The sequence below is a fragment of the Genypterus blacodes genome, unplaced genomic scaffold (assembly GCF_046128005.1).
Source record: "Genypterus blacodes isolate CSIRO-AG114 ecotype Tasmania unplaced genomic scaffold, CSIRO-AGI_Gbla_v1 ptg000214l_1, whole genome shotgun sequence".
NCBI classification, from domain to species: domain Eukaryota; kingdom Metazoa; phylum Chordata; class Actinopteri; order Ophidiiformes; family Ophidiidae; genus Genypterus; species Genypterus blacodes.
In genome coordinates, this window is record NW_027467013.1 from 3,718,828 (window position 1) to 3,730,460 (window position 11,633).

At 44.8% G+C, this 11,633-nt stretch overlaps 2 protein-coding genes across 2 annotated transcripts; both read left to right on the forward strand.

Annotated features, from left to right (window-relative positions):
* Positions 1 to 5: 5 nt before the first annotated feature.
* pfkla (phosphofructokinase, liver a) lies at positions 6 to 7,653 on the forward strand. Its single transcript, XM_076169992.1, has 22 exons — positions 6 to 305; positions 982 to 1,055; positions 1,147 to 1,224; positions 1,978 to 2,167; positions 2,276 to 2,441; positions 2,815 to 2,859; positions 2,938 to 3,046; positions 3,333 to 3,428; positions 3,564 to 3,656; positions 4,019 to 4,144; positions 4,240 to 4,304; positions 4,600 to 4,663; positions 4,788 to 4,934; positions 5,015 to 5,085; positions 5,164 to 5,251; positions 5,341 to 5,493; positions 5,610 to 5,774; positions 5,879 to 5,940; positions 6,055 to 6,166; positions 6,508 to 6,607; positions 6,695 to 6,800; positions 6,903 to 7,653. Exons 1-22 carry the CDS (start codon positions 221 to 223, stop codon positions 7,048 to 7,050), a joined length of 2,343 nt encoding a protein of 780 aa, XP_076026107.1. The 5' UTR covers positions 6 to 220; the 3' UTR covers positions 7,051 to 7,653.
* Positions 7,654 to 8,206: 553 nt separating this feature from the next.
* On the forward strand, positions 8,207 to 11,337 carry tmem169b (transmembrane protein 169b). The gene is made up of 3 exons (XM_076169950.1): positions 8,207 to 8,317; positions 9,290 to 9,686; positions 9,811 to 11,337. The coding sequence occupies exons 2-3, from the start codon at positions 9,413 to 9,415 to the stop codon at positions 10,443 to 10,445; spliced, it is 909 nt and encodes a 302-aa protein (XP_076026065.1). The 5' UTR covers positions 8,207 to 8,317; positions 9,290 to 9,412; the 3' UTR covers positions 10,446 to 11,337.
* Positions 11,338 to 11,633: the final 296 nt, after the last annotated feature.

Consider the following 11,633-nt stretch of genomic DNA (forward strand, 5'->3'; position numbering starts at 1 on the left):
ATCCGGACGTTCCAGGGTCCTAAAAGAAACTGCCCCGCGTCGTTGCGTCTCTTTAGGACAGGGAGGAGTCGAACCGTTGCGTGTGACATCGCAGGTTTACCGCAGAGAAAGAGGAAATTGGGACCGAGAAATCAGTACATCTGGACGCGGGCAGAGGCTGCTGTTTCACTGAACTCTCCCCTGTCCCCTCGCGCTACGTTCGTCTGGTGAGGAAGCCAACATGTCCGCCATGGATTTGGAGAAACTGAAGATGACAGGCGCCGGACGGGCCATAGCTGTTCTGACCAGCGGTGGAGATGCACAAGGTGACTGACAGACCAGAGAACTGTGACAAATCAACTGTAAGGTAGCGTGTAAAGTTAGTTAACTGCTAACTTGGTGCTAAACTAGGTTAGTGGGTCACAGAATTTAGCAGCAGTAGCTAATATCGGCAGGTAATAACAGTTTGTTTTGGGGGGGAAAAGTTAGCTGATATATGTTCAAAATAAAATGTCAAGTAAAATACTGATTTACTACGTCGTAGAGTTATATATGTTGCATAGACACCCTGGGGTCGCACTGTAGTGTTTGTAACTTGGCACTCCGGGCTACGTGCAGGCTGTCAAGGGCGCGTCAGCCTCAGCCAAGCGCCTTCAGTCCTGCAGGGGGCGCCAAACCTTTTATTCACACTCATTTCTTTTAAACTACAAAACACCAGAACCAGTGAGATCCATTGGTTATTAATGTAAGCTAATGACCTATTATTAAGATAAGGTCCACAGTACCACAGTCAATGCCGAGAAGTCCGCCAATTCTGACTCAGTGATTAAATTTAACAGGTTTATTGACCCTTCTGGACCCTTTTTGGATGTCCAACCTACAACATACACGACAAAGAACAAATTTGCTAAATATCAGAGCCTAGTGTGAATGTAAACACACAGATGATGATGAAGGAGAGCGGTTGTGAAGACGCATTACATTGTTCTGTTCTTGATTCAGGGATGAATGCTGCGGTCCGAGCTGTGACCAGGATGGGCATTTACGTGGGGGCCAAGGTCTATCTCATCGCTGAGGTACACAAGCTGGACTGTTGACTGTTGTTGATTTCTTTTGTATAAGTTGCCACTGTTGTGACTCAGGATCCTTCCCGTTCTTTGAATTCAGGGTTACCAGGGCCTGGTGGATGGAGGAGACAACATCAAACTGGCTCACTGGCACAGCGTGACCAACATCATCCAGCAGGTAGGTTAAAGGACTGCATGTTAATGTCACTGTAGACAGCAGTGATGAGAGTACAGCAGCTTTACCTTCACTATACCCGAGGATCAGATGTGTTACAGTGCCCTTTCTCCCTTTCTCTCTCTTTCTTTCTCTCTTTTTTTATGGTTTTGATAGGGATTTTCTTATTTCCTCCGTCTCCTCTCACCTGTCCTCTCCCCGCCTGTCTCATACTGGTTATTACCCGGTAAGGGACCGTACTGCATGTGCCGTAGCAGCTGAAGGAAATGTGACTTCATGATCTGGGTGTGTTGCACTGCCAAAGGAATTAGTTGACTTGGATTTGTGTGTGAGGTGAATATGTTAAGCAAAGCGGAAGATGCCCTTTGTAAACTACATTTAAGCGAAGGCCTGTGCTTGCTTAGTTTTCTAGTTCTTAATCCATTTTGATCATTGCTTGAGTGGCACGTTTACACTTGTTGGTGTTTGGGAACTTGATCATACATCACAAGTGTGTGTGGCTCATCACATTGGCAATCAAAATGTGTTTAGAGGTTTGTTGTGCTGTAGCTACACTAATAACTTCACTTCAGGACGCCCATCACTGTTGTCATGGATGCTTTTGTGTTCACTTTTCCCATCACTCTGTCCTTTGTCCTCTGGAATCCTGCATTTCAGGTATTTGATAAGGAATGCGTGTCTGATTTGGATATTCCTCTCATTCCTGTCTGTCTCAGCTTGACCTGTGACCTGTGTGTTTTGACCTCTGGGTTACAGGGTGGCACTCTGATAGGAAGCGCTCGGTGCAAAGCCTTCATGAGCCGTGAAGGCAGGATCGCAGCCGCCTTCAACCTGGTGCAGAGAGGCATCACCAACCTGTGTGTGTGCGGCGGAGACGGCAGCCTCACCGGAGCCAACATCTTCCGCAGCGAGTGGAGCGACTTGTTAGCTGAGCTGGAACAGAAAGGTGAGGTGCTCTTATGATTCGTCACCAAGCCTGAAGCGTGTGTTTGTTTCCACGGCTCGTAACGTCACCAGCATCTTATGTGTGTGAGTGCCTGTTTCCCCTTCTCAGGAAGGATCACAGACACTTTGGCCAAGGAGCACAGCCACCTGAACATCGTGGGGCTCGTGGGCTCCATCGACAACGACTTCTGTGGCACTGATATGACCATCGGAGCAGACTCTGCTCTGCACCGCATCATGGAGATAATTGATTCAATCATGACAACGGCACAAAGGTCAGACGCTGTTTGATGTTACACAGTGAGAGCAATAAAGCAACCGCAGCTTTAATGAGGACACTGACAACAGCAATATAAACAGATTTATAGATGACGCACAGGTGATGCTGGTAAATAAGGACTGATATCAAACTTATCTAACGCTGTCTTTGACCTGCATGCTGTCATCGAACTGCATGCACCAACAAGCCAAGTTCCATTGTAAAGCTTCTGTACTGATGCCAATATGGTGTGAAGCCTGTGTTCCTGTGTAGACTTGTCTCTTTTGCCTTTAACATGCTGCTTACAGACGGATCATAGAACGCTGTCTGTGTTCTGACATGATACCTGATCGCTGTGTTTACTTGTTTCCATTGTTCACCTCAAACAGCCACCAGCGTACTTTTGTTTTAGAAGTGATGGGCCGCCACTGTGGGTAAGTAAGAATCCATATCACCCTTAGATCTAGCTGCCATGTGGTGTAATGACTTAACACAGGTCTCATGTGCTTCAGGTATCTTGCCTTGGTGTCAGCTCTGGCCTCTGGCGCTGACTGGCTCTTCATCCCAGAGGCTCCTCCTCAGGAGGGCTGGGAGGACCGCATGTGTGCCCGTCTAGAGGGGGTAAGATGCACAGACCAGCATGTATGACACACGCTTGTTTACCTGCGGGGTATTGGTTTGTTGTCACAACACAGGAACATCTGTTTACAGTTCGTGTTTACAATAGTGGCAGATTTTATCTTTAACTCCTTACCTTTAGCTGAAATGACCAAAAACTTCAATATATAGCTTCTCTGTGATGTTTCAGGAACAGAGAACCTTTAAGTGTCTATGTTCAAGTATTAATTGTACTTATAAAGATACTAGTTGTCATGAACACTGTGTTTCTGATCTTGTTCACCTCCAGAGCCGCAGCACAGGGTCCAGACTCAACATTGTCATTGTTGCAGAAGGAGCAATCGACCGAAAGGGCCAGCCAATCTCCTCCAATTACATAAAAGAAGTTAGATTCAAGTCTTTATTCATTTATTAAGTGATTGATGATTGGTGTCTGCCTTCATATGGCAGCTGTGTATCACCAATACAAGCAGGAATGTCCTTCATGTGTTACGGTGTGTGTCTCCATGTGTGTCTGAAGCTGGTGAAGGAGAGGCTGGGCTACGACACCAGAGTGACTGTGCTCGGACACGTTCAGCGAGGAGGAACTCCTTCAGCCTTCGACAGAATACTGGTGAGCTGCATGCTGGGACATCTGGAGGCTTAGAACATCAACCCTACCCCACAATATTACTGTGATTTCTTTTTATATGTCTTAGTATAAATGATTGTACATATTAATCTGCGTCTTAATGTCAGCGATTCTGAAACACCATCAGATGAGCTCCCTGACTGCACTGCCATCTGGTGGTCAGAGTTGTCTCCTGCCTTAGCTAAGAGTCAATGATGTAGCAGTAATGGATTCCACATTTCCCTTTGCACTCAGCTTGAACTTCCTGTATTTTGTACCACGGTTCTTAGGAAACTTAATTAGTTTCAAGCTTGTCCTCTTACAGTGTGTGTGCACATTTAGCCAGCGTGTGTGTGTGTGTTCAGAGCTGTATTCAGGGTGTGGAGGCTGTGGTTGCCCTGATGGCGGCCTCTCCTGATACTCCAGCCTGTGTCATCGGCCTGTCCGGTAACAAGGCTGTCCGTCTGCCTCTCATGGAGTGTGTGGAGATGGTGAGTGTCTCTCTCTGCTTTTGAAAGTCATTTTTACACTTTTCTCTCTTGTTTCTTTTCAATGTTTGACCTTTCCTTCCTCTTTGACTTTGCAGACTAAGCTGGTGCAAACAGCCATGAATGAGCAGAGGTTTGATGATGCTGTCAAACTGCGTGGAGGGTGAGCGCTGCCACTCACACAGGAGATCTAAACACTCACATTTCATCTCCATCTATGAATTAATTAATTACTGTTTGGAGCCAAATTATACAATTTAAACTTCATCATCATCAAAATGTGGGACTTTTAGTATAAGTATGTATGTGCAGCAACCCTGCTTTGGACTAACAAGAGTTTGGGGGGGGGGGGGTTCACTGTGTCCTGGTTGGCTTCAGGGCTTTATTACCGTGGTTACAACCTTTTGTCTCTTTATCTTGTCAGTGGGTGAATATGAATCACTATTTGTTTGTTGCAGGAGTTTTGAGAATAACTGGAACATTTACAAGCTTCTCTCCCGCCAGAAGTCCGCACAAACTCAGGTAAGTCTCTCTCTCACTGTCACACACACACACACTCACTCACTCACTCACTCACTCACTCACTCAAACACTTCCTCAAAGTCCCACACATGTACTCAAACTCATGTCACTCGTGTCCCCTCAGAGTAATTTCACCATGGCTATTCTCAATGTTGGAGCTCCGGCTGCGGGGATGAATGCAGCGGTGAGGTCTGCTGTGAGAGTCTCCATCGCTCAGGGCCACAAAGTCTACACTGTCCATAACGGCTTTCAAGGACTGGCCAATGGACAGGTGAGGTTCTCTGCTGCTACGTCTCTGAGTATGAGTTCCGCTTAAGGAAACTGTCAGGACTGAAATGTTCCTGTCCACAGGTGAAGGAGATGCAGTGGCACAGTGTAGCAGGATGGACAGGCCAAGGAGGGTCTCTATTGGGGACCAAACGGTGAGACGCAGACCTTCTCGCTGTCTATCAATCACTTGGATTGAAGTCATCTGAAGTGATTATGATGTCATCCTTTAGAACCCTGCCGAGCAGCAGCATGGAGAAAATTGTGGAAACGATCACCAAGTACCAAATATCAGCTCTGCTCGTAGTCGGAGGGTTTGAGGTAGAGTATAAAGAACTAAAACATCTCCATCAAAGCACCTACAGATTGAGCTTTAGTCTCACAAGGTCTTCGTCATATATCTTTCAAAGGGGTATGAAGGAGTGCTGCAGCTGTATGAGGCCCGGAGTCGCTATGAAGAGCTCTGCATCCCAATGTGTGTCATCCCTGCCACCATCAGCAACAACGTCCCGGGGACTTTCTTCAGCCTGGGAACTGACACTGCCATCAATGCTGCCATGGAGGTGAAGACTTACTAACCCCTATCAACCTTCAGGAAGAACCCATCCAGTATAAACAAGGTTTCATTTACAGCAATGTTCTCTCGCCTTCTGTCTTTCATTGTAACTTTCCTCCGCAGGGTTGTGACAAGATCAAGCAGTCTGCCACAGGAACCAAGAGACGCGTGTTTGTGGTGGAGACTATGGGGGGTTTCTGTGGCTATCTGGCAACCTGCACTGGTATTGCTGTGGGTGCAGACGCAGCCTACATCTTTGAAGAGCCCTTCAACATTCAGGACCTGAAGGTGAGAGCAAAAAAAAAAAGGCCGGGCTGTTTCCCGCCGTGTCCCTGTCTGCAGCTTCCTGTGTCTTCTTAAGTCCGCTCCTGAATCATCTGCTCTTCTCACAGACCAATGTGGAACATCTGACCGAAAAGATGAAGAAGGACATCCAGCGAGGTCTCGTACTGAGGTAAAATATACAATCAGCCATAAAATCCTCCTCAGTCATTGACTCTTCCACTTGTATAAAAGATAGAAACATGTGTGTTACAATGGCATCACTGATCAGATTTTGTCTTCACAGGAATGAAAAGTGCCACGAGAACTACACAACAGATTTCATCCATAAGTTGTATTCCGCAGAGGGGAAGGGAATCTTTGACTGCAGAGTCAACGTACTGGGACACCTTCAGCAGGTTTGGAGCCACCGCATGAAGTTCATCAGGTTTAGATGGGTTAAAAACAAATCATGGATGATAAACAGGACTTCCAGGTCCATGGCCCAAACTGCTTCTAGAAAGGACTATAACTTTACATATTTCTGATAGAGATGTTTCACCTGCAACATGAAGACATGCTGAATCATCTTCACTGAGTTTCAGATTGATTATTAGATTAATACATACAGAAAGTATGTATTATACGTGATGCTGCCTGTCAGAATAAGCTCAGTCAAACCAGGAATATGCAGGCTGTTTACAGAGGTTACTACATGTGTTGCCACTTGCTGATACTCAGTTTGTGTTGTCTCTTTTAGGGAGGAGCTCCGTCACCCTTTGATAGAAACTTTGGCACTAAGTTGGGGGTGAGAGCCATCCAGTGGATTTCGCAACAGTTGACTGAATCCTTCAAACAAGGTACAGTTCCATGGTCGTACCTGCCACGTCATGTTCTGCACAAATACATCACAGTACAGACGTGACGAGTCCTCCTTCTCCCTCCAGGCCGCGTCTTTGCCAACACTCCAACATCGGCATGCGTGCTTGGCCTCAAATGGAAAGTCATCTCTTTCACCCCCGTGTCTGAACTCAAGGCTGTGACCGACTTTGAGTAAGCAGAGCGAAGATATCATTGTATTGTGGCTTCAGTAAGGTTCGGTGATGATCGCCTACTTAACTCCAGCTTCCTGTTTGTCTGCCTCTTGTTTTGCAGGCACAGGATGCCCAAGGTTCAGTGGTGGATCCATCTGCGGCAGTTACTGAAAATGTTGGCCAAGTACCAAACCAGCTTCACTGAATACATCCCAGGAGAGATTGAACACGTGACTCACCGATCCCTCAGCATCGACCCTGGGTACTAGAGGGAGGTTTGCTCTCTTACGTTTCACCAATCCAACCTGCCAGCTTCCTGTACTACTGAATGAGTTATCACTGAATCTCACCATCTAAACAGATTGTATGCAGAGTGGTTTCAATGGCTTACATCCAAAATGACAAATATTAAGAGACTATGTGTTTATGTTTGGTGTGTGTGTTGACATCATTTTGTTCATAATCAGAGAAAAATAAATCTGTTTGCACTTTAATTCTTCAGTTTCAGTCCAGGGATGAAATGAAACCTGAACTAAAGGAGTGTGTGTGTGTCAGCTCAGTAACATCTGTGAGAGAGCGAATCATGGAGCTTTAAGATAAATAAACATGTGGCTTTTGTATTGTGACAATCACTGACTGTTATTCATTCATGCACATTGATTTATACAATGTCTCGCTTTCTGTATTTCAATAACCAGTTTGTAACAGTGTGTGTAACTTCCTTCTCAGCCTTTATCGGTTTGATTACAATATCCTTTAGAAAGATGTCATATAATGTAACTGTAACTGTATATCTAACCAAATCCATTTTGGTTTTGGTCTCCGTTGCTTTTCCTCACGCTTCCCAAAGTGTAATTAAAATGGAAACTCGATCCCTGTGATTTTAATGTGTGTGTGTGTATGTGTGTGAGAGAGATAGCTGTGCAGTGATGTACTGATTTCAATTTAATTAAATTCTTTAAAATCACCATAGTGTCATTTTAATTAAAGTCATTATGCCGCTTGTGCTGCATATTCCTAACATTTAAATTAAAATACAACCATTTCTAACTTAAAACTAATTTTATTTCTGAATAATTGGTCTCAAAACCTTTCCATATCTTTGAACTTTGTTTTTTTTGCCTTCATGCATTTTAAGTGTTACCTGCTTCAAGTGCCGCCGTGTACCACAGTTTGAGAACCACTGAAGTGCAGTAAACAACAATAATAATCTACAAAACGACTGAAAGCTGCAGACTGTTGTTGGCTATTATAAATAATAGTAAACTAGATGTCGGTAAATAAACTTTCTCGTTAATACATCATGTTTTAATACAAGTGAGAGGATTTAAATCTCTCCTGTCATGATGGGTTGGTTTGGTGTGTCGGTGTGACAGAAGTTGGAGGGGCGGGGCTTAGTGCTATTCTGGACGCAGTTTACGGCGCGCAGCTGTACGTGGATCAACATCGCTGTGGAGTGTGAAGCTCTGCTCAATTCAGACATTTTCACCCACACGGATCAGAGTTCCCACCGGCGGCTCCTCCAGAATATTCAAGGTAAGATTGATTTGCATTGGCAGTTTGATTTACATGGCGTTTTGCGTTCCCTGCCCGGCTTTCTGCAGACAAAAGAGCGGACATGGGTGGGATTTAAATGGGAGGAGATCAGCTGAATGGAGACAAGCTTCCACTGTCGACTTCATTCCTTTATTCCATGATGGAATCCTTTGGAAAACCGCTCTGATCCACATCAAACATGTAGCTGAATTTAAGTAACCGTATGTGTTTAATATGAAGAGGCTCCATGTGCCGAGCTCCGTATTCAACCGATAGCGAGGAAACATACGGACACCACATAGATGTTGCTTTGTTTGTCAGTAACACATATTTACTGTAAATGTGGTTCTGTACCGATTCATTCATGTTGAGATTGATTTTGATTTAATTTTTAATTTATACATTAAATTAGTCACAGATCGCGCACACACACACACACACACACACACACACACACAAGCAGGCTGGGGTGGAAAATCTAGGCCATGATGACTAAACAGTGCGGGGGTTCTCAAAATGTGTTAGGTGAACCACCAGTGGGACTTTGAAGGACCACTGGTGGAAGGCACGGCCGGAAGACTGAAGAATTAAACTCAAGTTTTAATCAGAAATTGATCTTAAGTCTAACATTCTAATTGTAAATAAGAAGTTGTTGTTGAAAATAGCTTAATTTATCCTAAAACTGTCAAATCGTCCTGTTCAGTTTACACTCAAGTCCCCATAGCAACAACTCTGTCTTTATTAGTTTAGCAGACATTAATGGAAATCAATAATTCAACAGTGGCAGAGCGGTTCTGGATGGAGCTCCTTGTCTGTTGACAATACATTAAAAAATGTTTGTGTTTTACTCAGTCAGCGGGATCTCAACTCGATGGTGGTGTTAGTTCCATATTTGTGGCCCTGGAAAGTACTTTGATCACAACCCTGATATTCTCTCTCTCACTCTCTCTCTCTCTATCCCATTGTATGCAGGCAGAGCTCTTCCTTAGATTGAAAAACAATGGGAGGATGTAGTGTGTGCTCCTCCAGAATTCCTCATTAGTCTCCACATATAAGCCACAGATTTAAACCCAGGAGTCAGAGAACAGTGAGAGCATGGCCCCAGAGGAGGAGCCACACACCGAGGGCGAGGGCAGCCCTCAGCTCATCTCCTTACAATCGGACATATCAGGGAACCATGTGGAGGAAGGGGAGGTGGGACCCGCTTTAAGGAGGAAGAGGAGGAAGAAGAGAGACCCACGTCCAGAGTCCATTATTGTTTATCGCTCTGAGATGGACGGGGCACCTGAAGAGGAGCGCAGTGGTGAGGAGGGTGCAGTGAGGAACACAGAAGAGGGAGCCAAATTCCTCTGCACACCAACAGGGGAAGGTGAGGTGGCTGGATGGAGTGTGTGTCAGATTGCGTACTTTTATACGGCAAAAAAGTCAAACCAAACCTCAGTCACAATGTTTTTAAATGTTCTGATGTAGTTTTCCGTGTGTTCTCTTACCAGGAGGGGGCTGGAACCTTCCTCCAGACAGCCGCTATGTGACTCTGACAGGCACCATCACCCGCGGCAAGAAGAAGGGTCAGATGGTGGACATTCACGTCACCTTGACTGAAAAGGAAATCAGAGACCTGGCCAAGTCCAAGGAACGCCTTGATGCGGAATGCGAGGCGGGCGAAGGTTCCAGGTGCAACTGCGGCTTTGGCGCGTGTCAGGGACCTCACGTGGTCCTGTGGAGCCTCTCCTGCGTCCCCGTGGTATTCCTCCTCTCCTTCATCACCTCCTTCTACTATGGCACGCTCACCTGGTATAACGTCTTCTTGGTTTACAATGAGGAGCGGACGTTTTGGCACAAGATTACAATCTGCCCCTTCCTCATCATCTTCTACCCCATGCTGATCATGCCCATGGCTGTGTCGCTGGCCTTGTACTCGGCTGTGGTGCAGGTGTCCTGGGCCTTCGGTGAGTGGTGGCAGGTGGTGCGGGACCTGGAGAAAGGCTTCTGCGGCTGGGCCTGTGGGAAGCTGGGACTGGAGGACTGTTCCCCCTATAGCATAGTGGAGCTGCTGGACTCTGACACTATTTCAGGCACTCTGCAGAGCAAAGCTCCCAGTGAACTCGCCCAGACGTCGTCAGTGTGAGGCAGAGGGACACTTAGGAGGTCTGAGGCAGAAATGGATCCTAAGTTGATATGTGATTATTCAACGGAGACTCAAGTGTCCATCACATGAAAGTATTTGAAAGTCGTTTAACTGTTTTATTGTTATTTACTACTTCACAAACATCGACTGATTCCTCCCACGTATCTAATATTCTGTTATTTTGTACCTTTAGTGGTCTTTCTTTAAGATCCTGGTCACTAAATGTGATCATTCCATAGCCGTCATCACTTCTACTGAACCCTCGCGTTCTTCCTGTGGCTTTGTACACTGGACACTGATGCACGTTTTAAATGAATTTCACTTATTGTGTAAATATTGTATGTGTGCGAAAAACTGTGTATAATCACAATGCTGTGTACTGCCATCAGAAATGCAACTTCTGTCCACAACAACATGGTTCCATAGTCACGTTTACAATTATATTTGATTCAGAGGATAACTGACCAGATTTATTTATGAATTGAATTTATCTACTGCTGTTCTTTTACTCATTGAAGTTCCTACTAAAGCAGCTCTTTCTTTAGTTTTGATGCTCACTCAAGTAACCTCACCCTCCTATTTTAATATTACATTTATTTATTTTAGATATCTAACATTGTTGTTTTGTGTTTTTTATTTTTTTCTATTTTTACTTTGGCACTTTTTATTAGATGTATTATGGAAACCACTATTGATAAGACAGAAATACATGGCTGACCGGAAAAACAGATGTGGGTTTGTTTACGTAACCAGATGGGTTTAAATATTTGATGGATTACAGCTGCTTATGTAAAGATGTGTATTGGTGCTTGTGGAGTCTGTATGAGATGTTCCGTGTGTTTCACAGTGTGTAGTATCCGATGGCTGCAAAACCTGGAAATACACCAATGAAATAAACGTTTTCCAACATTACTTCTGTCTGCTTCTATCATATTTGTAAAGCGTAAAATCCACGATATAGTCCCTTATATTAGATAAATCAGCGTTATCCTACATGTGGGGGTTAATGTGTGTTGGATTCATTGAGATTACTGCAATTTCCATATACACACAGAATAACTGAAACTGCAAATGATACGTAGTACAATGACAAGGAAATGCAGTTTGCATCTAACCGCAACAGCAGGATTATTCAAAAGAAATTATTTTTGTGAAATTTGGTGGGCCGGTCGATCTCAATCCAGTCAG